Here is a 27015-nt window from a genome sequence, read left to right as displayed (position 1 = left end):
GTGTGTACGTAGCTTTAGGCTGATCTATCATACCAATTTGTTTTTTTTTCTTGAGGGGGGCACTTTTTTTTATTTATGCATTCATATATTTCTGACATCTTTAGCAGCATAAATTACTACATTTTTTGCAGCATGTTGTGGTCCTTTTATATCCATGGTGGAAAGCAGCGCAGTTGGTCACTCTCAGGAGCAAAGCAAACAGTTTTGTGCACTATGGAACAGCAAAATGCACCACATGTAACTTATTTTTATGAAGCAATGGTTGTGGTGTGATTCTTTTACAAGCAACTGCATTGTCAAAAATAACCTTTTGGAACCGTACCCTGCTCTGTCACATCCACATGCAAAAAAACAGTTCCCAACTGCTCCTATTTACTTATATTGGAAAGGTTGGGATCATGATTGAGCCTGCAGCAGAACGCTACATCACCAGTGGTTCTTATAGCCTTACTGATTTCATGGTTCGGGGCAGGGTCCTCTCCTCCTCTTGTGTTACTGTCTTTACCTGTCTGTCATTTGCAACTTCTTTTTAATGTACAGCGCTGAGTAATATGCTGGCGCTATATAAACCCTGTTTATTATTATTAAAAATAATAATGTCACTAATTATGACATGCTCACAATATCCCTATCACATTCATTTGTCATGGTCTAAGGCTAGGTACAAAGACCAGATAATTTCTGTTAAAAGTGAACAATTACTGACATATCATTAGACAAATGATTGTTACAAAAACAGCAAACAATCGTCTTAAGAGGATAATCTGCAATGATTTGTGAGTCCAATAAACAAACCATCCTTACAAATTTGTTTTGGCAATTATCATTCTCTGTCATTCATACAGATGTCATCACACAATGATCAGTTGTACAGATCTGTTTATTTGATAGGACAAACTACACAGGGCCCTTGTCCACAAAATGGCGGGGAGTGCAGAGATATTGTGAATTTGGGACTCCTACTTAATGTTTGCCCAAAGCTCGTTTTTGTCTAAAACCATACCTACAATCATGCATGTGTGGCTAATATATAGGTGACTCTTATTTACAGGCAACACAGCAGTCTGCTAAGCTCACATCATTGCCATGACTATCAGTGGATTGATCACATTTTCTTAGCATATGCTTGTTTTTAAAAGCAATTATTTAACATGTGTTCATAGCCAGTTTGGGATTGGAGGGGGCAATAACCTACCAGTTTGTTTTTTGGGAGGAAACCCACACAAACCTATCCAAGGTCAGAGTGCTAGGTACTAAACCACCATAATGCTTGTTACTGTAGGTGGCATTGCCATAGACGTTATTTTTTAATGTGCATTAAAAGCAATATATATAAATATATATATATATATATTTATTTATATATATATTTGTTTATATATATTTAACACTAAAGTTTTGTTCTGCACATTCAGAGTGCAACTTGTATTCAGCACATTACTTTTTTTGCAATGCAAAACTGTTGCTAGTACGAGAGTGCATGATTAAGTTATTCTAAAAATAAGATAAAAGCATTTTATACATTATGTCTACTTTTTGCTTTTTGGAATTACCATAATTTAATGCAACATTTGCGTGGTAGGGTTTGCTGATAGTTTATTAGAAATAATCGAGGACTTCACAGAACAGAACGTAGTTGTGGAAGCTGCACAAATCTGAAAGTAAATTGGCTGCCAGCACTTGGGGTTTTGCGATAATGTGCAAATATACTAAACATTATCTGCATGTGCAGCCCAGTGTACACAAAACAAAGAAAATGTCCTGACAGGCAGGCAGAAGAATCTAGCAGAAGCACTTTATATTCTCATCTGCCAGTAAACAGAAAAATACCCATCAGGACTTCTCTGATTCTATGCATTAGTGCCCATATACTCAATACAGACTGGCACACCAGTATCTTAAGTAAACTGAGGAACCATGAATTCTGAAGAGGAAGTAGAATTACTTTATTGGAAGGCATGAAGAAGTAGTGAAGTGGTTAAGTCTACTCAGAAGATCCCTGTCATTTCCCCTAAAGCATTTACTTCATTTAGAAAAGGAGACAGCTTGGCTACATTGCACAGAAACCTTGTATAGCTCATCCTAAAAGCTCCTGGCCCATCTCCCAAACCACTGATCATATTATATGATTCTAGTCCATTTCTGATTGTGAAATTACACTTCATAATGCACCTTTCTACCACTCTGCTCTTTTTCAATGGTCCAATATCTCTAGTCTGTGTTACATCAATGGTGTTTGTTTTATCTTAAGGACAAACAGCTTTGAACTTGCCGGTTCTGGTAACATTGTGGATGTATCATTGCATGACCCAACCACTTCTTCAGCTCTATATCCATACAGATGGGACAGACATGTAATTTGGTCACCATGGAATATGAAATGTTGTCTGGGGGTAGAGATGTTAAAACAACATCATATGTGGAAGACAGAAGGTGGTGAAGGTCCCCATACTTGCTAAGTGATGGTTGTTCCAACCTGATATTGGAGGCTTCTTTAACAACTTTTGGGAACCATATGTCCTCTCTGTCCAAAATGTGCACCTCACTGACCTCAATTGTTCCTTTACTTTAAATTTCAAAGGTAAAAGGACAGTTGGACATACCTTTTACTTAAGGTGAAAAAACTGGAAAATGTTGCCCTTTTATGCTAGGATATTCTTTTGTTTAGAAGATGTTTTGTCTCTCTAATGTTCAGGTTATTGAATGTCTCATCACACTTCATTGTATATACCAAGTTCCTTCTGTTATATTTCAGTGTTGGGTCTTTTGGAACTATGACTCTTCCAGATGTTCTGACAGTGACACTTGGGATAACTATATTACTTTGTGTGTTCAGCCTTTTCTATTTGTTCAATGGTCCTGGGTTTTAACTTTGCCTTTTAATTCAGTGGTCGCCAACCATTTCAGACCTACAGACCACTAAATGCACGGAATCTGGACCACACATGCACAGGAACACTTCCCCCATAGTGACGCCTAACCCTGCGAATAGTCTAGACCAGGCATGGGCAAACTACTTCCCCCGGGGCATATATGGCCTGTTAGGCGTTCTCATCCGGCCTGTTGAACTCTCTCTCTCTACTCCGCTGAAGTAGACCCATGGTCCGTGCGGTCTGTGTGGTCCATGGCTCTGGCCGTTGCCCCCCTGAGCGGGGTCATGGGGGCCTCGATGGGGGGCCGCACCGGCCAGAGCCACTGACCATGTCCCCTGTACAAAATCCGGGCTCGGGGAAGTGGGCGGAACAACCCTGCGATGGGAGAGTGGGCGGGGTTATGCCATCATGACGTCACGTTCAGTGACACCCGTTTCGGCGCTCTGATCCTGGCCCGGCCCCTCTGCCAAATTTTAGAACCCAATGTGGCTCCTGAGTCAAAAAGTTTGCCTACCCCTGGTCTAGACTGTAACACTTTCATCTTCTGGGACAATAAAAATTATTGTAGCAAACCTCTCCCTCCACCCCTTTACCCTGGTCTTTCCCTATCTGCAGCCCCCCACCCCCAACTACATGGTTATCCGTTGTGAATATGCAATTACCACTGCCTTATTTTGTGTATGGTTTGTTAGTTGTATTATTTTCCAAAAAATTTAAAGGATAGTAAAAAAAAGTGTAATTTGTTACGCTTTGCATCTTTCCATGAAAACTGGGTAATTGGTTTATGTAGCCTCTAAAAGCTTGTATTTTTACTCAAATGTTGACCCATGTATCATCCACATACCTTACCTAATGCCTTGGTGTTCCTCCCTTGGAAGCATTCAGGGCTCTCTTCTCCACTCCATGTACAAAGTATCCACAATGGGGATTTTAGTGATCCCATAGAACAGCCATGTTTCTGTCTGTAGAAGATATCCTTGTAAGTGTAAAAGATTGTGGACAAAAGTCTAGCAGAGAATATACCTGGCCTGGTTTTAGGTCTTTTTGACTGCAAGAGTCCTATCTCATTGCAGATGTTTCCTTACAGCCTCAATAACCTCTGCAGTTGTTTTTTTTAATTTACATTTAGTTTTAATTTAATATTCTGTTTTACAGATATTTACTATTTATTTTCACAACAGGCTCACCCTAAATAAGTTAAAGCTCAATTCTAGATTTAACCCACTTCCTGCCCAATGGTACCCCTGTGATATATTTTTGTAATTTTGTAATCTTCATTATACATGTGATGAAAGATGAATATAAGTCAAATCAGATTGCATACTTGTATGTGTCTGCATTCAAATTGACTATTGTACACACATTGTAGTTAAAAACAATACAATCTACTGGAGCAGTTATTGTTTGTTGTACTGCCAATGAAATGGTTGCAAAGCCATTGTTTTAGTACCTTCATTGGAATGATCGAAAGACAATATTGCAACATGTTTGCAGATCATACTATCATTCAAACCACAAAATAGACAGAGATGAAGGTTCTCTCCCAGGATACCTTTGCAAAAGGCAATTGTTTTTCAATTCTTATCTGCAAACAATAGTATTTACCCACAGGGACCAAAGTCTTCTCTTTCTCCTAACATTGCAGAAAAGAATTGCTATTATTAGATGCAAATTGATGGGAGCATTATTTGTGGAATCTGGAGGTCAGGCTCCTTTTCCTTGACTCTGGTTATTTTTGGTGAAGTATCCTAGTCAGTCTTATAGTTTTTTTTTTCTTTGCGGTATATGAAATCAGGTTTCATACTTTATTTGTCAATTCATTTCTATATGAACTCCAGCATACTGTACCAATAAATACTTATATATATTTGGACCTTTTTGAAGTGCTCCGCTATTTTACAATCCACTGATAATTTAAAAAAAACTTATTACAGAATTTGGTGAAAAAAGAATATGGAAACACTGCTTTATATGGTTAAAGAAAGCTTTTTGCTCCCTCTTGTGGTTAATTTTCATCAAAACATGTCCACCATTCATTTGCAATTTTTCACAATCTTGGAAGTTCTTTGAAAATGAGTATCAGCAATCACACATTTTGACACGATTGCATATATATAGTAAATACCAGGGTAATGTCCCAACAATAATTAGAACTGAAGAAGTAATTTGGATAAGTGGTGAAATTCCTTCAATCCTTCTAAACAAGTTAAAATATTACATTGATTTATTAAACCAGCAGATAATATTTTGCAAGGAACAGCAAAGTTTATGTATCTTCTACTCTCTCAATAGTTGTTATCAAGGTATTTAATAGCTACCCCTTAAAAGATATAATTGAAGAAGAGAAAAGAGTGGTTTCATAGAGGCATAATTCTTAATGATTACCCTATCATTACTATAGTAATCATTAGGGGAACTATACTTCTATGAATATAAATATGTCATAAATATGTGTATGAAGAATATGTTGCTTTTGACTATGATGTAATAACTACATGCACTTGTAGCTACTCTGTTTTATGTTATTGTATGCCTTGTGCACATTCCACTATGAGTTCTCTCCTATAACCACCTAGAATAATCTATGTCTCGTGCATTACTCTGAAGAAGCTTAGAAAAGCGAAACGCGTTGGGTTAAGTGTTGCACCAACATTAAGCTACCTATTTTCAATACTTAGCCTGGACAAAAAAAACTTTTGAAATTAGTATTTGTTTACGTTGCTTAGCCACTTATTTACCAATATACTTTAGATAAATAGCCAAGAAACCCCTCTTTTCTCTTCTTCATTTAAAATGTTTTTTTTTTTTTTGCAAGGATGTTTTACCTTAGCTTAATGAAAATGTACTGACTGCCATCCAATCATGTGCAAGATATAATCTTTTGTTTGTGGTGTTAGAAAACCATTGTGTGGATTATATGGATTATATTAATATTATTTTAGAAATTCTATAAATTTTGCAATGCAAACAACAGTTCAGACCACTGTCACACCTACCTCTTCCTCATTAAAGTGCAGGCGCCTCTCTCCTGCGCATGCGGGCAGTTCTGACGCAGAGCATGCCTTTCTTTCCAAGCTTTATCAATTTTGTCTAATCAGCTGGCCAATCAGAAAATAGCCTCTTGACCGGCCCTGGCTGTTTAGCTGGCTCACACACTGCACTCAGTGTTCGTGCAATGTGTCTCTATTGTTCCAAGCCCCTGGTTCTGTGAGCTAGTTCCTGTACACCTGTTACCTAATTCAGTTTTTCCTCTGTCAAGCTCCTGCATTAACCCCTCACTGTCCAGTCTTTTGGTTCCCAGTGAACTTCCCTGTGCTATTCCAGTTTTCCTGTCTGTCTGTGGCTATACCTGCATCACCTCTGCCTCCTGTTGCTTCCAGTGTCTCCTGTGTTCCCTGTGCCCGCAGTTGCCTCCGTGTCACTAGTGTCTGTCCCCTGAATCTCTAGCAAATGACCCCTGGTGTGTGACCTGACCTCTCTTGCTTCCTGCCTGCCTTGACCCAGGCCTTCCTTGACTATCCTTCTGCTTTGTGATTTGGTACTGTATTTTGCCCACCTGGGTGTGCCCAAGGACCGCAACCTAGCAGTAACCAGAAGCGCAACATCCTCACCATCAGAGGCTCTGTGGAAGACCTGGTTACTGCTTAGAGTCTGCGCCTTGGTCCTTCTTCTAGTGGTCCTGTCTCTCCAAGCATGTCAACCACCCTATAGGTATAATAAAGTCAATGGTAAAGCTTGGTGGACATGGCACTCCTGAGTGTGGTAGGTTGTTTGGATACTCAAACATACAGGACTGTCAATGAAAATAGAAGTGAATGTTTTTTATTGGTCAGGTATTGGCTTTGTCCCACTGTCCCACATTACTTGCTGGAATGCCATTGAAAACACATGTACCTGGAAGATTCCCACTAGGTAATGTTTTAGGGAATGTCTGATTCCATGTTTTATAAAAATAGTTTTTTTTTAGTATTATAATGATGTGTTATTACATCTAGATATTTTCTGTTTCTTTCCAGCACATTTGTGGAAAGAAGTGAGTCTGGATAAACTATTTAAATATAGTAAGAATATTCTAAGAATAAGAAAAAAAGAAGAAACAAACAATAATAATAAACAAACAAACAAATAAACAAATTTCGCTTTAATCCTGCAGATCCGTTGATCCATCTGGACCTTTCCTTGATCGGGTCCCGCATTGTCTTTGTATCCTCCTTTATCCCGGAGTGGAGGAAGCGCTTGGTTCCGCCATTCTCTTTGGTCTTCTTCGTACGTCAGCTGATCTCGCACTGTGCATGCATGAGATTGGGTGATGTAGATGGGGAAAAAGAGTGCCAATCTCACTGCTCATGCATGAGATCACATTTTTTCTCCCATTAAAGAAAAGGCTCCTTCTGCACCCAAGCAAATCTTGTTCAGGGGTAGGCAAATCTTTATATTCACTTCTGGCCATTTATAGAGCTAATAGGCAAGCTATTGTCATACAAAAGATTTAGGATGTTGGGCACTGTCATAGAGGACATGTACCAATGGCAAAAAAAGGCATAGCATGTCTCCCTATACAGAATTGTCAACTATCCCTAACACTAATATTATGGCTGCTGTGAGCCCCACTTTTTACACAAGGGGGGTTGGGTTATGCACGTCTTTGAATTATTGGTTCTTTTCACTTAGCTAACCAGGATCAGAAGCTATGCAATGCATTTTAGTTTTTTTTTGGTGGCAAACCTGTAATAGTTTGGACCAATTGATGGTGATTTGCTAATCCTGGACCTTCACTGCAAGCCCCTGTGGAAACAAAATGGTGAGAGACTGCAGGGGAGATATCAGCAGGTAGAGAAGAATCAAAAGCAATCATTTCACCACTATGTTTCAGGGATTGTGACTCGAGGTCCACTATGGAACACATCTGGTGGTCCTGTCTGATAGCTCAGAGCTTTTGGACAGAAATATTCTTTAACTTATCTCTAATGTTTTAAAGATGGAGATTCCAAGCTCACCTGAAGGTGCTTTTCCTCCCTTTCTAATCCCAGCAGTTGATCTTTTTTATTGATTGTTGAAGGGTTGTTGGGTAGTGCTTTTTGTTTAATCAGCTATATTTTCATAATTCAAACATGCAATTCGTGTATAGGTTTCGCTGAATACTTGAGAACAACTGTTTTCTGTCTTTCCTGTCATGTAAGTTTTTTTTATATGTTTTTATTGTTACATGTCTTTTTTTTCTCTTCAGTTGATTATAATACTGTATTTACCGTTTGCATACCAAAAGCTGGGCTGATTATGATTGTTATGTATTTATAATCCTTGTTAAATCTAATTTTATGGAAAACCTAATAAAAAGATTGAAATACAAAAGCAATAATTTCAGAACCTGATTTTTTTTTATTAGTTTTCCGATAGTTTTAGAAGTTTTCTAATAACAAGACAATGAGTTATACATAATATGTAACATGGTATCAAAGCTCCATAAAAAGTCAAACAGAAATGGGAAGGAAAGAGAAACAAACATAAACAGCTTATATATAGAAGTAACCCAATGCAAACAAAAAACAACCATGAAATACATCAACATATAGAGAAAAGAACATTCAAACATATTGCTTGTCTTTTAGGATCGTTAGATTGCTTATTAGATAGTGGTAGATAGTCTTTGAATCCATTGAGACGGGGATTCATATAATTTTTTCACTGAAGAAGAGGAATAAGAACAGACTTAATGATTCCATAATTGACCTCCATAAATTGGTAAGAGTAAGAGAATATGTGAGGAAATAAGGAGGAAAGTTACAAATCCCTATGATTATTAGAGTCAGAGCATAAAGAACCTGTTCTTTTAATGGTGGCTTTATTCATGCCAAATCTTGAGTTATAGAAAGACAAATAAACTTTTGCAGTCATCTTATAGCTTAGTTTGTATTACTTTATCATCAAGTTCTTGTTCATCCGGAGAGTTTTCCTTAATCCATAAGACCACATCCAAAACAGTAGTGTTGGGATCTAGTAGTCTGATAAGAGGAATGTTTGCATTTTTATCCTCTAAGATACGGTATTGTAGCGTCATTGATAACATGGAATCAATTCCCAGAGAAGAGAGAAGACTGCTCATAGTGATGTCGCTGGAGCTGAGATTTGTGAGTTCAGTTATCAATGACATAATGTAATCTTCAGAGTTCTGTTTCTTGGTCCTTGATTGCTTTATTTGGCTTCTGTCTCCCTCATTGTTCACATAGTCTGAAATCAGTTTGCTTAGTCTCTTTTTCATTACTGGATTGTGTGAGAGAAGGCTGTTAGACAAAGCTTCAAAGTCAAATTTGACTATAGCCTGCTGGGTATTGCTTAGTAAGATGCATTTTTTTAAGTGCAGGTGAATCTCCTCCTTGCTTAATAGAAGGATTCCTTTCGCTCGTAAAAGGTCTTGAATCTGCTGCTGATTAAGTAAAAGCCCAAGATTGAGGCCACCCCAGTTTATTGATTGAGCAGGAAGGCCAATATTTCTCCTGTATTGACAGAAAATGTCCAGGAAACTGTTGGCAGCGGCATAATTAGCTTGTCCTATGTTTCCAATAAACGAAGCAATAGATGAGTAACAAACAAAATAATCCAGCTTTTGCTTTAATGTAGCACGGTGAAGATTGACCGCTCCATTGATTTTGGGACTGAACACCTTCTCGAAGAGTTGTAAATTCAACTTTTCCAAGATGCTGTCATGCAGAACAACAGCACTTTGAAAGACACCTTTCACTGGAATATTTGGGAAGATTTTTTGGATTGAATCAATAGCTTTCTTCACTTCAGTGTACTGACCTATATCACATACCATTGTGATTATCTTAGTGTTCTCCACTTCACTTTGTGCTTTCATAACTTCTTGTTCAATATCTACAGTTGGGTTTCTTTTTGAAAGAATCACAATGTGGCCACCTCCGTTGTGCAGAATAAATTTTACCGTTTCAAAGCCCAAGCCAGTCAGGCCACCGGCCACAATGTAAACTGCATTGTGCTTGAAAAGCAGTGGATCTGGGACAAAAACTGGTATTTTGGACATTGTGTTTTTGTCAAGTTCAATGAGAGGTAAAAATTGAGCATTGAAGTAGCTCAACGTTGTATTGTCCAATTTAAATTTCCTGTTAGATGGCTGAATAATGGTTTTCAACTGGATTATGGGGATGTCTAAAGACAGAGACTGTAACCACTTGTAAATGGCTTTTCCAGACTTTTGTAAGTATGCTCTTTGGAAAATGGTAGAAGGGTCAAGGACATGCACATGCATATCTTCTCTGCAGAGTCCTAAATTGTGGAAATTTGGTAAATGTTTATAGCCAGAGATGATAACAACATCTTTAAGAAAGGGAAGCTGGGCAAAGTCTTCTCCCGAGAATACCTCTGGTGTAGGAAGAATAATCATGGCGCTGCACTGTTTGATATTATCTGTAATTCCTGGAGATATTGCCATTTCCCAGCCTCTTTGTTTTGCTGCATTTGATAAAAGAGCGCAGAAAAATGACTTTTCTTCTCCTGTTACTATTGCCAGTTTAGGTTTATTCTTTGCACTTGGTAGTCGATTATGTAAACTTTCCCAGGCTAAAACAAACTGTGAAACGAAAGGTGAATCTCTTAGCACAGGAACTTTTTTCATCAAATAACAAACTCTCTCAGGAATCTTCACTTTGGAATTTGCAACTGTTGGATAACATGAAGCAACTCTATCCCCGACTTGAATTTTTTGGACATCTCTTCCAACAGCCGTTACAGTTCCTGCGAAGTCCAAAGCAACTAGCTTGTGGCTATCAGAAGCCAAAGCATTCCAGTACAATGTGTTGCCATACTGCCAACTAGAAAGACTAACAGGAAAATAATCTTCAGTGTGGGCACCAATTTTTTCAATTTGTATTTCTACATCATTGTTTAAGAGCCCAACAATTCTGGAATCATTTGGTTCACCAAAAAAGTCAACCATAGTATGAATGTCTGAAGTGTACAAAGTAAAATTGTCTGATGTTTCTAGGGTTGCTGTTTCTTGTGAAATGTTTTCAGTATCTGTGTAAATCATTTCACCTGTGTAAACACAGCCATTTTTTATCCATATCTCTGGATAATCATTTGGCAAGTAATGATGGAGAACCTGAGCGAGTGCGGCCACATCTTGGGAACTTGAAGAGGTAATGTTAATCAGTTGAAAGGTAATGTCTGGCATTTCTGTTATACAAGCATGGGTCATTCCAATAAAAACAAAACCAGGGTTAATGTGATCTACTGTGCTCTCAGTTGTTCTAAAGGTGACTGTCCTGATGTTGCAGGAGCCCTTCTTTCTTACTGCCAAAACCAGCTTTCGAAAGACCTCACAGCACTTTGCTAGATATTGTGTAGGATTGTTTGGAACACTATCAGTGAGTCTATGGATTCCCCACATAAACACAACATCTTTACATTCACTGCTCAGAAGTTTGTTTACCTGGATGTCTGAATCCCAGCTGTGAAAGGTAATGTAGTTCAGTCCCTCAGGTATGTAACTTGATAATTGCTTACTCACTCCACATTTATCTGCATAAATTAGCATGCTTGGCTGTTCACTTGTTGCATTCTTTAGGATTGGTGCCTGTGTCCAACTCATTTGGAAGAAGGTATTACTTGGTAATTTAACTGCTTGTCTCGCACATAACAACCTAACATTACTGATCTCAGCTAGAACCAAACCATTCACATCTGCAAAGCATCCACACAGTGCAAAGTAATTGTCAGATTTTTTAGTTGTTTTTATGTAGATCACCATTTCTTTCTGGAGTGGATGAAAAATTGTCAGGCTTTCTATGGAAGATGGAAAAACAGCAGTAGTTCTTTTGATTCTAGATCCCACCAGGCAAACCATTTGAAGGAAATAGTCTAAAATTACTGGGTGTATGTGGTATTCATACATTGTTTCTTCAATTTCTTCACTGACTTTCACTTTAGCTATTGCTTCATTAAATTCTTCCCCATAGTGAACATCATACAGCCTTTTGTAAACTTCCCCATACTCAAACCCAAAGGTTGACAATAATTCATAAATGTCTTCCTTTTCATAAGCAGTCTTGCACCTCTTGACAACATGTTGAATGTAGATTTTCCTATTACTGTGTAATTTAATGTTATTTTTGTAGAGTTTTCCAGTTGCATAAACATGTGATGACAAAATTTCGAAATGAGTAACTTGATCTTGTTGGTTTAGCTTGACTTCAACCTCTTGAGATTCTTTTTGAAGAACACATGGATTTAGAAACGTTATATTGATACTCAAAGAGTGCAAGGGTGCCTTGGGCTTCAAGTTTGAAACTGTAGCTGCCAATCCAAGTTCTACATAGAAAGCACCGGGAAGAAGGGTGGACCCCAAATTTTTGTGCTCATAGACATATGGTGTCAGTGCTTTTGATAGAGAACATTTAAATTCACTGAAATCTTCATTAACACTTTGCAGCAGTGGATGAATTGCTGAAGCTGCTAATTGTTTTCCTTGCTTCATTTTTTTAAAGTTGGTATCTTGGTTGTGGTCAAAATGATACCTTGGAACTGGAGATGGAGAAGATTTATACTCCAACAAAACATTGTCCCAATTGGGATTATATCCCTTTTTGAAAAGAGCAATCAGCAATGAAAAAATTGTTTCATACTCACTTTTCGGATGCACAGCAGGCATAACGGTTGTATCTGGTCCAAGGATATCAACAATGTTTTTATGTAGTGCTCTGCGTGGCCCGATTTCTATAAACACAACATCTTCTTTATTGTATGCAGAAGCTTTCATGGCTTCTTCAAACACAACAGGCTCACGCATATTTTTAGCCCAGTATTCTCCAGTTGTGAAATCTCCTTTGGTTGCTGGCTTGCCGGTCACTGTTGAAATAAGCTCACATTCCAAATCATTTGCGTGTAAATTCTGTAAGATGTCTTTAATGTCATCTAATATTGGGTCCATCAAATGGCTGTGATATGCAGCAGGAACATCTAAAACATGGAGAAATATATTCTTTTTCTTGTAGTGTTGGGATAAGTGATCACTGAGTCTCTGTATAGCTTCTTCATCTCCAGAAAGTGTACATGAGGAGGAACTGTTGTAAGCTGCCATGCATACCTTTCCATTGTATGATAAGAGTGTGTTTGATATTTCTGTTACTGGTACATTTCCAACAACAAGCATTTTCCCTCCAGTAACTGTGCATTGCAATTTGCTTCTGTGATAAATAACTTTCACAGCATCTTCAAGTGAAAGTAGACCAGAACAATATCCTGCAGCTACTTCTCCTACTGAATGTCCAACAACACAGTCTGGATTCACCCCCCAGTGTCTTAGAAGATGAACAAGTGACACTTGGATTGTGAAAAGCAGCAACTGGGCAACATCTGGACTGGAAAAGTCATCATATTCATTCTCCAGCAATTGGACTACAGAAAGGGAGGTATAAATGCGAATCATCTTGTCTACCTCCAAACATTTTGCTTTAAATATTTCCTCATTTTCTAACAAAACCTTGCACATTCCTTTGGAAAGGACTCCATTTCCACAGAACACAAACACAATCTGAGGACTTTTTTGGAATAGAGAGTTCACTATTTGGGCAGACTGAAGCTCTTTCTGTAGACTGGGCAAAGAAGAGGCTAGAAATGCTGCTCTATATGTGAAATTAATATGAGTCCTTCTGCAGGCTGCGGTATAGACCAGGTTCTCCAAAGATAATGATGATTGCATTTTGCCCAGCTCTTGTACTGTGTCCTCAATGCTTAATTGAAGTGATTTGCTGGAGGCTGCTGAGAGAATGAATATTTCAGCAGGTCTCTTGGAACTATGTTTGTAGTTATTCTCTTTGTATTGTTTTACAACAACATGAGAATTAGTTCCTCCAAAGCCAAAGCAATTAACGCCAGCCATTCTTACACTTTTTTCATTTCCGTGCCACTTTTCAGGAACTGTTGGAACAACTAAATTGTGCTCTTCAATTTGTTTAATTCCAAACTCTTTAGAATAATGTAAAGATGGAGGAATCACTTCATGTTGCATCATGAGCAGAACTTTTATCAGTCCAGCCATCCCGGCTGCTGATTCTGTGTGTCCAATATTTCCTTTAACTGATCCAATTTTTAATGGTTTCATTCCATTTGGGCGTTTTTTCCCAATAATGTTACCTATACTATTGACTTCTATGGTATCCCCAACAGGTGTTCCTGTGCCATGAGCCTCAACATATTCTATAGAACATGGATCTATATCTTTGTAGATACATTTTAATAATCTTTCCTGCTGTTCTTGAGATGGTTTGGTAATTGGTGTTACTGACCGTCCATTTTGGTTAATTGAACATGCACATATGACTCCCCAAATCTTGCTATAATCTTTATTGGCCTGTGGAACAGAAGGAAAATCTTTATTAAATACAGTATATAAGATGGGGGAATATGCTAAGTATCCTTTTATAATAATGAAAAAGCAGTATGGAAAGCAGCATATCCATACCTTCCTGATATATACTGTATATATTGTGATGTTATGTCACAGATTCACGCAAGTCCAGGTCACCTGTGCCTCCTTCTTGCTCACCTTCCTTGCAGAACCCTGCTGCCAGCACCATCTCTGCCTCTGGATCTAACACTCTGTTTACTTCCTGCTCCAAGTCAGGTGATTCTCTTTTCAGCTGCTCCCTTGCCTCAGAGTATTCCACAGACACGCTCCCTCTGCTGGCCAACATCTAAACACCTGAGACCATCCCAGCAACAGCACTCCCTCTGCTGGTGGAATTGATGTCTCCGGCTCACTTGATCCACGCCCATCATTCCTTCTTAAGGATGTGACCTGGCAACAGGAAGTTGCCTGAACAAGGAGTTTCTTTAGCTCTGCTTCCAGGTTACTGTTGTTTATCCCTATTATTCCTGATTCTCCGTGTACCAACCCCGGTTCGTTCCTGACTACTCCTTCTTGCTGCCCGTCCAGACCTCTTGCCTGTTTCCTGACCATCCTTGTTCGCTGACGGTCCTGACCGTTTGGCTTTTCTGACTACCCTCCTTGATTTCCCTTTTGTACTATGCTTCAGTCCCTGCTTGTTGGCAGTCACCTGCCTTGGCGGGCACAGGGGCCCCAAACTGGCAGGACTTTGCCGCACAACATCCTCACCTCCAGAGGCTCTGGAGAAGACCAAGCTACTGCTTAGACCCTGGGTCCCATGCACATCTCCACCCACAGGGTGGGTGATACAGTGGGTCAACCACTTTGCCTTGTGGAGCCGTGACACGTTAAGGGGGACTAGCCCAATGCAGGACACTATAGCACTTAAAGTCCATTTTATTTTGGCTCAGACAACTCAAAAATGGCTTCACCTCGGCAGAAAGTAACACAAAACAGCTTAAATTCACCAGTTATCAAAACAACTTTAACAAAGTCCTGCAAGGTTTAGCAATTCCACAGTCCAGCCACCAAAGCGGCTAGGCTAGGAGGGCACCTGGGACTCACAGGATGCATGGAGTGGCAATATGTCTTTCATCCGGAAGCAAAAAGCTGCCTCATGACTGACTGACTGACATACCCCCTGCTCCTGACTGCTCCAGACATACTTGTCAGGCCCATCTGAAAACCCAGCCTGAACCGTGGTGGGATAGGAAGGCAACCCAGATCTTTCCCTCCTCTCCCAGAACTCATGCATTGTAAGAAGCTACCCAAAAAACAACTGCAGGTCGACACTTTATTCCTGTACAATATATATATTAGAGGCAGGTAAAAACGTGATATCCAACATATCAATTGGAGAAAATCTTGTATGCCTATCATTAAACTCAAATCATTAAACTGAGAGCCACAGTAAAGGAGCAAGAAAACCACATTCAGTCCATAAAACAACAGTTATACATTTCTGGTGTACACAGAGGGTGATCACAATTATAATATTAAGGAAGAATATGAAACACTTCGAATGGAGCAGATTATACATATATCTGAGATCTCAGATTGGTGATCCACTTGGGTGATGCATAATTATATAGATAGTGACTCTGACATAATGTTGTGAGCATTGCTCTTTACACCAGTACACTGTGAATGAATTTGTGTTATGTGAATTAAAGTGGAACTATAGTCCAACATTTAAAAATTATGTACATACTGAAAATTCTGCCTGTTCATAATATATTGCCTATGCCCATTGTAGGATACCAGATATGTCGGAATGTCATGGTGGCGCCAGGGTAGGACAGAATGAGGACAGGTGAAAACATGAAAAAACTGCAATCAAGCAAGTAAGGTTATTTTATTGCAGATGGGGCATTGCCTGCCCCTTCTGCAATGAAGGATCTCCCTGGTTGCAGCTTTTTAATTTGGAAGGTTTAGTTCTACTTCAAATGGATTACACTTTACCTGCTTTAATGGTTTAAGAACCACAGTGCCACATCCTTCTCCTCTTCCATAGCCATCTGCCTTTTGGGAAAATGGCTTACTTGTTCCATCAGGAGAAATCATATTTGCTTTACCGAGAGTGACAAAGGTACAAGGATCCAGAATGCAGCTGGCGCCACCACATATTGCCATTTTGCAATCTCCTGTAAAAAGATCATTCATTTAAAAGTCTGGAAATGTATTAACTTCTAGGCTAAGTTTTTGCTAGAATTGGAATTTTATGATACTTCCTAGTTATAAATTAAAGCCTTTGTAAAACTGAAACAGACAAGTTAAGTAGAGAATACTAAATTTAATGGCTTATTGTTTGAGGGAAAAAAGGTTTCTAAATCATAGATGTGTGGATAAATGACTCCTGAATTGTGATCTATATATATTAATTTTTTAAGGGCCAGCTCACTTAAAATTTTCAATAATTTAATGTCATAGTAGATCCTACAGAGTTAAACCACTTGACAGGTGCTGTAGTCAATATGAGTGCTTATCTGCTGTTACAAAGGCTTCCCAATCTCCCTTTTGGATTATCCCCCTTTTTTTATAAACCTTTAATATCTATATTATTATTATCCAATATATTCTTTATTTTTAAAGGAACAGTCAAGAATTATGGCAGAGTGATCCCACTATTACAGAATCAATGACTTGTAAGACACTCTCCAAATTTAACTAAGTGAGTTCAAAGGCAGTTCACTTCTGCTATCTTCCTTCATTACCTAACCCCAAAGGACCAGACAATGTGCTTTTCTTTTTCGGGCAAGGACTGCCATGAACAGATTCTTAAAGGGGCCTACACAATCCGATCACTCTATGCTGTCTATGTTGGCCTTTTGTATACAGTACCTTGTCTGATGGCTTGGCATGCGCAATGCAGTGCAACAAGGGAGGAAGCACAGGCAGCATCAATTGATAAAGAAGGTCCGGTAAAATTGAAATGGTATGATATCCTATTTGCTGCTAGGCTTGTTGCAGTACCTGTTGCGCTGAAGTGATTGATAGTTTCAGGAGCATTATTATAAACAGATCCAGCATCTTTGTTCATGAGACCTGTAAAATAAAAGGATAAGAGCACTAAAAGGTTTCAACTCAACCAGGATATACATTGAAGTGGATTAAAAAAAATCACTTACTGGGTTACGTTTACTTGAGAAATTGAGAATCTATTCAGTGGGCTAAAGGTGTGCATTGCCTTCCTCGTTAAAATAAAGCTTTAACAATATGAATACTAAGGAATAAATAGACTGACACATCCTTTTGCAAGGTGTTTTGCTATTTGTCTTTATCTGTTTTGCAACAGATTTGTTTTTTGTCTCTTGCGATTAACTGCTTTACTAAACACAAAGGAAACCTGTAAGCCACAAACATTTTCAAATATTTGAACTTTTCATCTCCTAAAGAAGACCTGTGGGTCTGACCTCACTTTTGGAAAATTAAAGATTTACAAATGCCTTGCTAATCCAGGAACATCAGTATTTTTCATATCCTGAAACACAACTTGCAACAGTTAAGTACATTTTGGAATTTTCTCTTGGAGTTTTATCTGTCACTGAAGACAAGACTACCAGGGAATTAACATTTTCAGAAGGAGGTCTCCCAGTATATTTTTCCTTTGGGAAAGGAGTTGTAATGCCCTCATCAAACACCAGAATTCACCGGGCGCCAACCCCCCAATCTTACTAAATCCCCACTCCATTCCACTCTATGGTTACCCCCAGGACTTTAGTGTGCAAAGGATGGCATCAGGGGTGAACTGGCAGAGGATCAGAAGCCCTTCAAGCAGTCCAGGTTCAGTTGCCAGGTGTTCTGCAGATACTCACTGCAGCAGGATCCAGCATTTTGGGGAGAAAAGCAGTCAGTCCAGGCGGCAGGTCCAGAAAATAGGCATTGTTAGCTACAGATAATCAAACAGAAAATCACACCACCAGCAGATTGGACTAGCTAATAAGGCAACTGGTGTCTGGAAGCTGAGAAGTTTTAAAGGACCAATAGCCAATGGCAGAGTAAGATCAAGCCAGAAATTAACGCACTCATTGGCTGCAGCACATACTCTAAAGTCCCCTTCAGCTGAACACAGATTTAGAGCAGGGGATGCTGGGAGAACATTTACAGCTAAAGGAAAACTGGGGATGCTGAAAGCTGCAACGGACAGATAGCTATTTGCTTGATATCCTCTGTTACTGCAAGCGACGCTGTCAGAGCAAACAGGATCCTCTGCACAGCAGTGGCTTACAGTGAGGGATGGCTGGTCAGGTATGTAACTCCTAACGTAAGTAATTTACAAACAAAGTTTGTCTGACCTAAATTACTAGTACCATTTAGGATGTTTAAAACATATTGTGAACAAAGCAGAAAAGGCCAATCACATGCTTTTTACTTTACATACCAATGAAAACGCCGGTTTCACTTCCGCTGATGCTCTCCATGGGGTAGCCAGCATCTTCCAGAGCCCTGTATGTACATTCCAACAGTAATTTGTGCTGTGGATCCATGTGATCAGACTCTAAATTGTGAACTCCAAACAATTTGTTGTCAAACATATTAATTCTAGGATGCAAAAAAAGGGGGTTATATGTTAGTATTACATTAGGGCATATTATTACAGCTTTTGCAGATCTTTTTTTCCTGCTATTTAAATTGGACCTGTAATTACAATTCACTCTTGACATGAATTATTATATAATAAATATCACTTATTATCACCAATACCCTGTTACACTATTTTATAGGCAAAAAACACTTATTTATTTTAATGAATAAAGAATGATGTCTCATGGTTCTGATAAGTGCATGAACAGCCTAGAGCAGGGGTCTGCAACCTTTGGAGTCCGAAGAGCCAAAAATTACAATTTACAAAATTTCGAAGTTTTTAAAGAGCCGCAAAATTTTTTCTTGCCAACAATAAATAGTACTCGCATAAATAAAGTTTTTTGATAAAAAAACTAATCTATTTATTCATAAGAAAAAATATCTATTTATTCATATATAAGTAGTGTTTTTCACAACAAATTAGATATATATGGCATTATTAGATAATTACTTATTATGTAGGTAAAAAATTAAACCAATTAAACATTTACTTACAGCACGAACTTGTACTTTATTAAGGTTTATTAAATAACAATTTATAGGTACTTACACTTATAATTATTATTTTAACGCTAATTTTTAAATAATAAAAGCTATAAAATAGATAAATAATAAAATAGGTAATTTATTAAATATATATTTTAATAAAAACACTTTCGCGGTAACATCCAACAGTACTACTTTGTTTCTTTTTTGACAATTCTAATTGACTTCAAAAAAGTAGTTAGGTATCTTATTTGAAAAAAAATATGTATACCGGTAATATGTATGTTAAAAATATAATACTTATTATGTTACCTACCTTTACTTTGTTTTTTTATTGAAACAACAAACTATATGTCACAGCCAAAGCACTGGTGAAGACGCCAAATAGCCTTGTCATAGAAACAAGGATCAGGGACCGATTCTATCTGTCAGCCATCTATCTATCTCTTATCCTATCTGAAACTATCTATCTGTCAGCCTCGCTTTTCACTGCACCCCTCCCCCTGTCATCCCACTGCACCCCTCCCCCGTGCACTAGTCGTCACTGTCATCAGTCTGTCGCAAGCTCGCTTTTCACTGCACCCCTCCCCCTGTCATCAGTCCGTCGGAACCTCGGAATGACTCGTGAGCTTCCGACAGACTGAGGACAGTGACTCGTGTCACGGGGGAGGGGTGCAGTGAAAAGCAGGCTGACAGTTTCACATAGGATGAGAGAAAGAGCCGCAGCTTCCCATCCAAAGAGCCGCATGCGGCTCGGGAGCCGCAGGTTGCCGACCCCTGGCCTAGAGTGGCCAAGTGAAAGAAGGTGGGTAGAAGGCAGCCATGACCAGGGAGCTAGGGGAAGCATAGAGAGTGTTTTTTTAAAGGAAGTTTTCTATGTTAATGGAAGAAGTTAGTTGATAGGATGGACATTTGAAAAGTGGGGAGGAGAAAGTAGGGGTTAAAAGAGAAAGGAAAGAGGAAAAGGGGGGGTTTAGGAAAGTGAGGGAGCAAGCTTCCCTCCTACCCACCCTATGTGCTAGGTAAAGGGTTGGAGGTGGGGTCCTCGGAGGACATCTTTAAATGGGTGTGGCAGAAGAAAAAACCATAAGAAGTGTAGGATCTCCTAAAGGTTATGGTTAGTTGGAACCACCTTTAAGGTGGTGTTAAGAAGGGGCTGCAAATAGTATACGCGTTCTCGAGTCGGTGGGTTCTGCGGCTGGGAACAGAACCCACCGGTTTTGGGCAGCTACTCCCAGTGGTATATTGTGGTGAGCGGTGTCCCTGAGGGTTTTGCAACCAACAAGGAGGAACGGTTTTAAAAGGGTACAAAATTTTTAAAAAAGGTTCAGGTTTTTGGAAAAGTGTAAAATCTTTGTTACTCGGGGATTATTTATTGTTATTTATTGTTCATGCTATTAAGCTTGTGACTAAATGTTTTGGGTATGGAAATGTTTAAAATAGGTTTTGCCAATAAACCAGTCACTATCGCCATTTCCCACAAAATGGGTCTGTTAGTGTCGTGTGGTGGGAAAATGGGGAAGGGTGGAGGTAAGGATGGACATAAGGGGTGGTAAGTATGGGTCAAGAATCTTAGCTACCTGGGTTAAGGCCTTTAACTCAAAAGTTTGCAGGTGTTGTAAGTTTATTGATTTCAGTTCCAAGATTCCAATTGGGTTATCCAGTTGGGTGATCCATATTGATGTAGAAAGTGACTCTGACATAATGTTGTGAGCATTGCTCTTTGCACCAGTACACTGTGAATTAATTTGTCTCATGTGAATTAAAGTGGCTCCGTTTGTAAATTATGGAGAAAAGGTCAGCAACTGAAGTCTTCCTATTTCCCCAACCATTCATCTCCACATCAAAAAGCAGTATGGATATAATGACCTGAACAAATGGAATGGGCATTCTCTGTCTCTTATGGGCCGTATAGCATCCGTAAAGATGATGCTATTACCCAAGCTACTCTATTTATTTGAGACCCTTCCAGTCAGGGTTCCTGTTTTGACCCTGAAAAAGCTACAAGCTGGCTTTTTGAATTTTATTTGGGCGTATAGAAGACATAGACTGTCCAAGACAGTGGTTTGTACACCCAAAGATCTGGGTGGCCTTGGGGCCCCGGATCTTATTAAATACTATATAGCGGCCCAGCTTCGATTTCTGCCCGCATGGACCAAATTGTTTTCCTCCAGTGTCTGCCGGGAGATAGAGGAGGCCTGGCTCGCCCCTCTGCACCCCAATGTTATGCTATAGAGTTCTTCACTGCTACTGACAGATAGAGATTTACTCACACCGATGGTGTTTATGAGGAATATTTGGAGAGCTCACAAACTTAAATATGGCCTTTCCGCCCCTGCCTCTGTATTTACCTCTATTATACACACCCCCCTGATACCCAACAGCCTTACCAGATCCATGTGGCTACCCTGGCGAGAGAGAGGGCTTTTTCATATCCAGGATATTTTGCATCCCTTGGAGCGGAGATTACTTACCTTCCCGGAGTTGCGGGAGAAATATGACCTCCCTTTTATGCATACTTACAAATCAGGCATTTTGTCCTCTCTTCAGCAATCTCCCAGCTTTTCTGAAAAAAACTCCCTTTGAACAAATTACCTAGTGCATTATATAATTGAAATTCTAAAATGAGCTTAAGTTCTAAAATACACTCTCAAACATAAACAATGTCTCTGCTGGTTACAGATTGTTGCTAGTATTCTTTTTAAATACGCCTGGCTGGACAGAGGTATTGGATGCAATATACCAGTCATTCTGATAAAAGGTTAAGTTTAAGAAAATATAGTTGTAACAGTACTCTCTACCTTGCCTCAAGCCAGACAGCCAGAGTTATGAAATAACAAATTTATTCAACATATAATAGTCTGGAGGGGCCAGATCAGGTAAGAAGGGGGGATGGCGGACCAATTGGAAACCCAGGGTGTTCAATTTGGCAGCCACAACGTTGGACGTGTGCGCAGGTGGATTGTCCTGCAAAAAAAGGATCCCTTTGGTCAACTTTCCACGACGTTTCATCTTAATTGCCTCCTTCAGCTAGTCCAGAAGGTTAGCATAATACTGTCCGGTGATACTAGGGCCCAGGTAGGTAGTCCACCAACAGAATACTGCCTTTGTCCCAGAAAACAGACGCCATTACTTTTTTGGCCGATTTCTGGGTTCAGACCTTCTTTGGCCGCGGGGACCCGCTGTGGCGCCATTCCTTTGACTGTTTCTTGGTATCAGGATCATAGGTGTGGAGCCAAGTTTCATCCTCAGTCACTAATCTAGCCAAAAAGTCCTGTGCAGCTTCAAAATAGGCCAAAACGGCTTTGGATGCTTCAACTCGTTCCTTGTTCTGATCACTGTTCAAACATTTTGGCACCCACTTCTCTAAAAGCTTGCGCATGTCTAGGATAGCGGTGATAACAAACCCAACACACTCCTGTGAGTTGTCAAGTATCTGGGCTATTGTCACAGTCCCCTCCGTGACTAAGGTTAGAGGATCTGTGAGACAAGCTGCACGTGAGGTTATCTGACTGTCTCTTTGCTTTTACTTGTTTCTGTGTTGTTGTTTGTAATGACCACACCTCTTGTATCAGCTGCAGCTGGTGGTCATTACTGCTCCTCCATTTAGTCTGGCCTCACACTTCATGCTGTGCAGTTGATATTCACTTCTGGAATGTGAAGAGCTGGTGTGTTGTTCGCTCCAGAGTTCCTGCTTCTCTATTTGCTATTAAGATAAGTTGAACTATTTTGGTGTTTTGTTGTTCTTTAGTTGTTACTAGGCCTCAGGGAAGGAACCAGTAGTCTCAAGCCCAGTCTCTACTCCTAGGGCTATTCAGGGCTACTAGGGCCTAGGTTCCAGTGTATGAATATTCCCACCATCAGGGAATATTCATACTGTCAGGAGTCAGGGTTAGGTTAGGGTGTCCGTAGGCGGTGACCATTTCCTTTTCCCTAGCCATTAAAAGCCTAGTCCCTTGTATTTACCTTTCTGTTTTCCTCCCCTCCCTAATATCCGTGTCAGCTATCTTTTTTGAAGATCTTCACCGGTCCCTAATAATCAGCTCATGAACAGCATTGCAGGTTACCAGGTCTGTTGAGGTTGGGGGCACCCACTGCGGGGCTCATCTTCAACGGTAAAATGCCTAGTCTTGAAAGGAGATACCCAAGTTTTGACAGTGCTGTAGGAAGGACACTTTTCTCCCAGAGTTTGTGACGTCTCAGTGTGAATGTCCTTTGCTGACTTTCCCTGGAGAAACAAAAACTTCATGATGGCCCATAATTCTAATGACGTGAAACTTGCTTGTGCCTCAGCCATCATAGCTTCTCACTGAAAGAAAAAACAGTTTTAAGAATCGCAAAGACCTGATATTTGCACAGGTACATATTAAGATATTAGGCTGTCATATGCCCCCGCACTCATTTTTCTATTTCATCTGGATTTTTCTAATCTCTCTTAAACTGTATCAAATTAGAAAAGCAAATAAAAGTGAAATCAGTCTGGAAAATAACTGCATATTATGTTATGTTAACAAAAAAAGTGCAAAATGACTGGCCACGACGTAATTGAACGAGGAATGACGCTGGAAACCAACAACCGTCCCGAGGGATTTGATTGGGCGTCGATCGTTCGCTATCTATTTTGTGTACGGTCTTTAGTGATCGTGGATTGTTCTGCAGTACACTTTCTCTGATACATGTCATTTCCTGAATTGTTCAAACGATCGTATCTAGTGTGTGTACATTATTGGTGGGTTATATTTGAACGATCGTATCGTTACAGTATGTACCGAATAGTGCACAATACGATTGTTTAAAATAATCGTGAATAATCGTTGATCGGTCGTTAATCATTCATTTTCTAACGACAATTATTACACGTATGTACATAGCCTAAGGCTCCAACAACCAGGATACACTTACCCTTCTACAAAAGCGGCTCGTTTGGTGCATATTTTTCCTGGCTTAGTATTATCTGGATCACACCAATGTTTGGAATCAAATCTCTCTTTCGGTATCTCAACTGTACAGTTCCTTCCTTCAACAATAACTTTCCAAAAGTTATCAATTCCCTCCCCTGTTAGGGAAATCATTAGGCAAATAATGCAAAAGGTAAGCAAACAAAAGCATTTAAGAACTGCAGAACCCTCAATCCCTCTGAACCCTCACTTCTGCAGAACCCTCAATCCCTCCATAATCGGATTCTATTTGGTCCCAAGCCAGAACAAAGAAAAAATCCAGAACAGAGCAGGACCAAGTGGAATTCGAATGTGGAGAGATCAAGGGCTCTACAGAAATAAAGGTAAGTGTCATTTCTTTTTTAGGCACCACCATCTTCGTCCACCTTCCTACTTCTGCTTACATCACCCGAACTTGCACTACGCAGGCATGAGATCCACACTTTTTTTTTTATATTGTGGGGAAAGCCCCTGGATGGGTATGCTAAACCAAAATGGTGCCATCATACAAGCATGTAAAAGAAGCATTGCTTTCTTTTTGCAGTGCACTGGGGTAAATAAAAGCCCCTTGAAGTATAAAATAATTAAGTAAAAGTGTGCAGGAAAATCATGTTTTTCATTTGGATTACTTCTATTTTAAATGTATTGCTAATGAATTCCAACTTTTTTAAGGAAACATATAAATATCCTTTTTTAGCATGGATTTTCTGACCAGCTGGTGATTTCATAGGTTGTTTCTCTTCTCTGCATGCATCCTTTACACCTGTACTGCATGGTGCTCATGGTATATTATGTGAGTGCAGTAAGTTTATTTGCACTTTGAGCTAAAGCCAGTATGATGTCTCACCCCTAAGGGGTGCACATTAATGACAACTCTAGTCTTTCTGCTGACTTTCTTCAGGGAAGCACAAAGATGGTTATTAAGCTGTACCATACATTAACAGACAAAGGAGTTGAAAGAACAGTAACATATTTGCACAAATAACTTTTTTAAAATATATTGTACAATGTATGAATTTACCGGTGGGGATGGACTAAAGAAATCCATACGTATCATAAATAATAATTTATTTACTATACTTACACCTAAGTATCATATATTATGTATTTATTATACTCATCAATTTATTTACATTCCCTAATATACCTTGTGTCTCTTTTTTCAGAGACTTACCTCCAGGAAAATTGCATCCTATCCCGACTATGGCTATTTGATCTTCTGGGTCATCCATCTCCCAATATTTCTGTAACAAAACCATGTAGAGTTTGAGAAAAATAGATAATTGTTGTTCCCTGCCTTATTATAGAAAACAAAGAGAAATGTCTTTGTTTCATACAATTGTCAGACTGTGTAGATGAAACTTTAGTTAAAAACTTGCACACCGAAAGCTTTTTTATAGCAGAGACAACTTGTATCTTTTCTGCAAAAAAGAATTCTGAACTTCCTTCTTGACGATTTCCTGCACCCCATACTAAGCTGTTGGGTGGCATAATTGCATTGAAGTGGTTCCATCCTGCCCTAGACAAATAACATGACAGCACAGGTAGTATAAAGAGAGCAAAAACTTTAATCATCTCTTTTACATGCGTGGTAATGAAGAAGTTTCTCAAATCATTTGTCTTTTTTAAACTATCTGCAAGCTTTCTAACTGGTACAGGTAGTCCCTTAGTTAATAAGCACATCTGACATACGGGCAACTCCTAGATACGAACCGGGCTTCCCTGCTGCTGTGTGCAAAACTAAGGCTGGAGGGGGGAAGGGCGGTTCGCATGACTTGCAGAAGAAATCTTTTGCTATACACATCTGAGGATGTGGGTGATCTTAAGAGCTGAGCTGATCTGTAACATCCTATAACTCTTTAATGACCGGAACAAACTCTGCAGTTGTTTCTTTTTGCAAATCAAAGCACAGCTTGCTCCAGAAGTTAATGAATGCCTTTTTTTTTTGCTTTGTTTGATTAACTCACAGTGAGGATTTCATACAGTAACTGACACCATGCTGCCTAATATTATATTGACACAAACACCTGTACTAATTGCATTTATTAAAATAATGTACCTGTTCCGATTTACAAATTCAGCTTAAGAACAAACCCACAGTCCCTATATCCTATGTAACCAGGGGACTACCTGTACAGAGCTGGGATTTAATTAATTTTTTAACTTATTCAAGATACCACCTATGTTCCCATGGGGTCAGTCCCTGTCCTTGCTACCATTTATTTGAAGCCTCCTAGTTTATAGTCAAATTGTACTTCCTAAAGCTAGTTTAGATAAGACTGAATGACAGAAGGAAAAGGAGAATTATTAAGATGCCCAAATCATATAATAGGGTGTTTGGTGGATAAGGATAATACCAACTACCCTTAGCTCTCAATGCTGCATATGCAATAGTTTGTTATTGCATACTAATAATATAATAATAATAAATAGATGGTGACAGACCTAAATGCTTTTAAAATGACGAAGTTCAAGACAATGTGGTAAGCCACGACCCATCTTTGCTTGCAAACACTGAGCCTTTAGGTGGATGCTCCTTTTATAACCATTCTTTATACCCACACCTGTTATCAGTTATTTTGCTGATTGAGGAACTGTACAATTGTATAAATGTTATATTCTTACTTTGCCTGTTCCACCTGTTTTGGATTTGTTGCAGGCATCCATATCTACATTTGTTAATGTTTACCAAATAGAATTAAGTTTGTTGGGGAAACTCTGAAAGTCAATT

The 27015-nt window shown here is 39.2% G+C and overlaps 1 protein-coding gene across 1 annotated transcript; it reads right to left on the bottom strand.

Moving 5' to 3' along the window:
• Nucleotides 1-8262: 8262 nt before the first annotated feature.
• LOC140331573 (mycolipanoate synthase-like) lies at nt 8263-25524 on the bottom strand. Its single transcript, XM_072412687.1, has 6 exons — nt 25459-25524; nt 24250-24403; nt 18659-18819; nt 17119-17322; nt 16240-16421; nt 8263-14241 (listed from the first exon to the last, which is right to left on the bottom strand). Exons 1-6 carry the CDS (start codon nt 25514-25516, stop codon nt 8770-8772), a joined length of 6231 nt encoding a protein of 2076 aa, XP_072268788.1. The 5' UTR covers nt 25517-25524; the 3' UTR covers nt 8263-8769.
• Nucleotides 25525-27015: the final 1491 nt, after the last annotated feature.

This window comes from Pyxicephalus adspersus, chromosome 5 (assembly GCF_032062135.1).
Source record: "Pyxicephalus adspersus chromosome 5, UCB_Pads_2.0, whole genome shotgun sequence".
NCBI lineage: Eukaryota > Metazoa > Chordata > Amphibia > Anura > Pyxicephalidae > Pyxicephalus > Pyxicephalus adspersus.
Note: the sequence above shows the minus strand (reverse complement) of the source record. Positions and strands in the feature narration are given on the sequence as shown.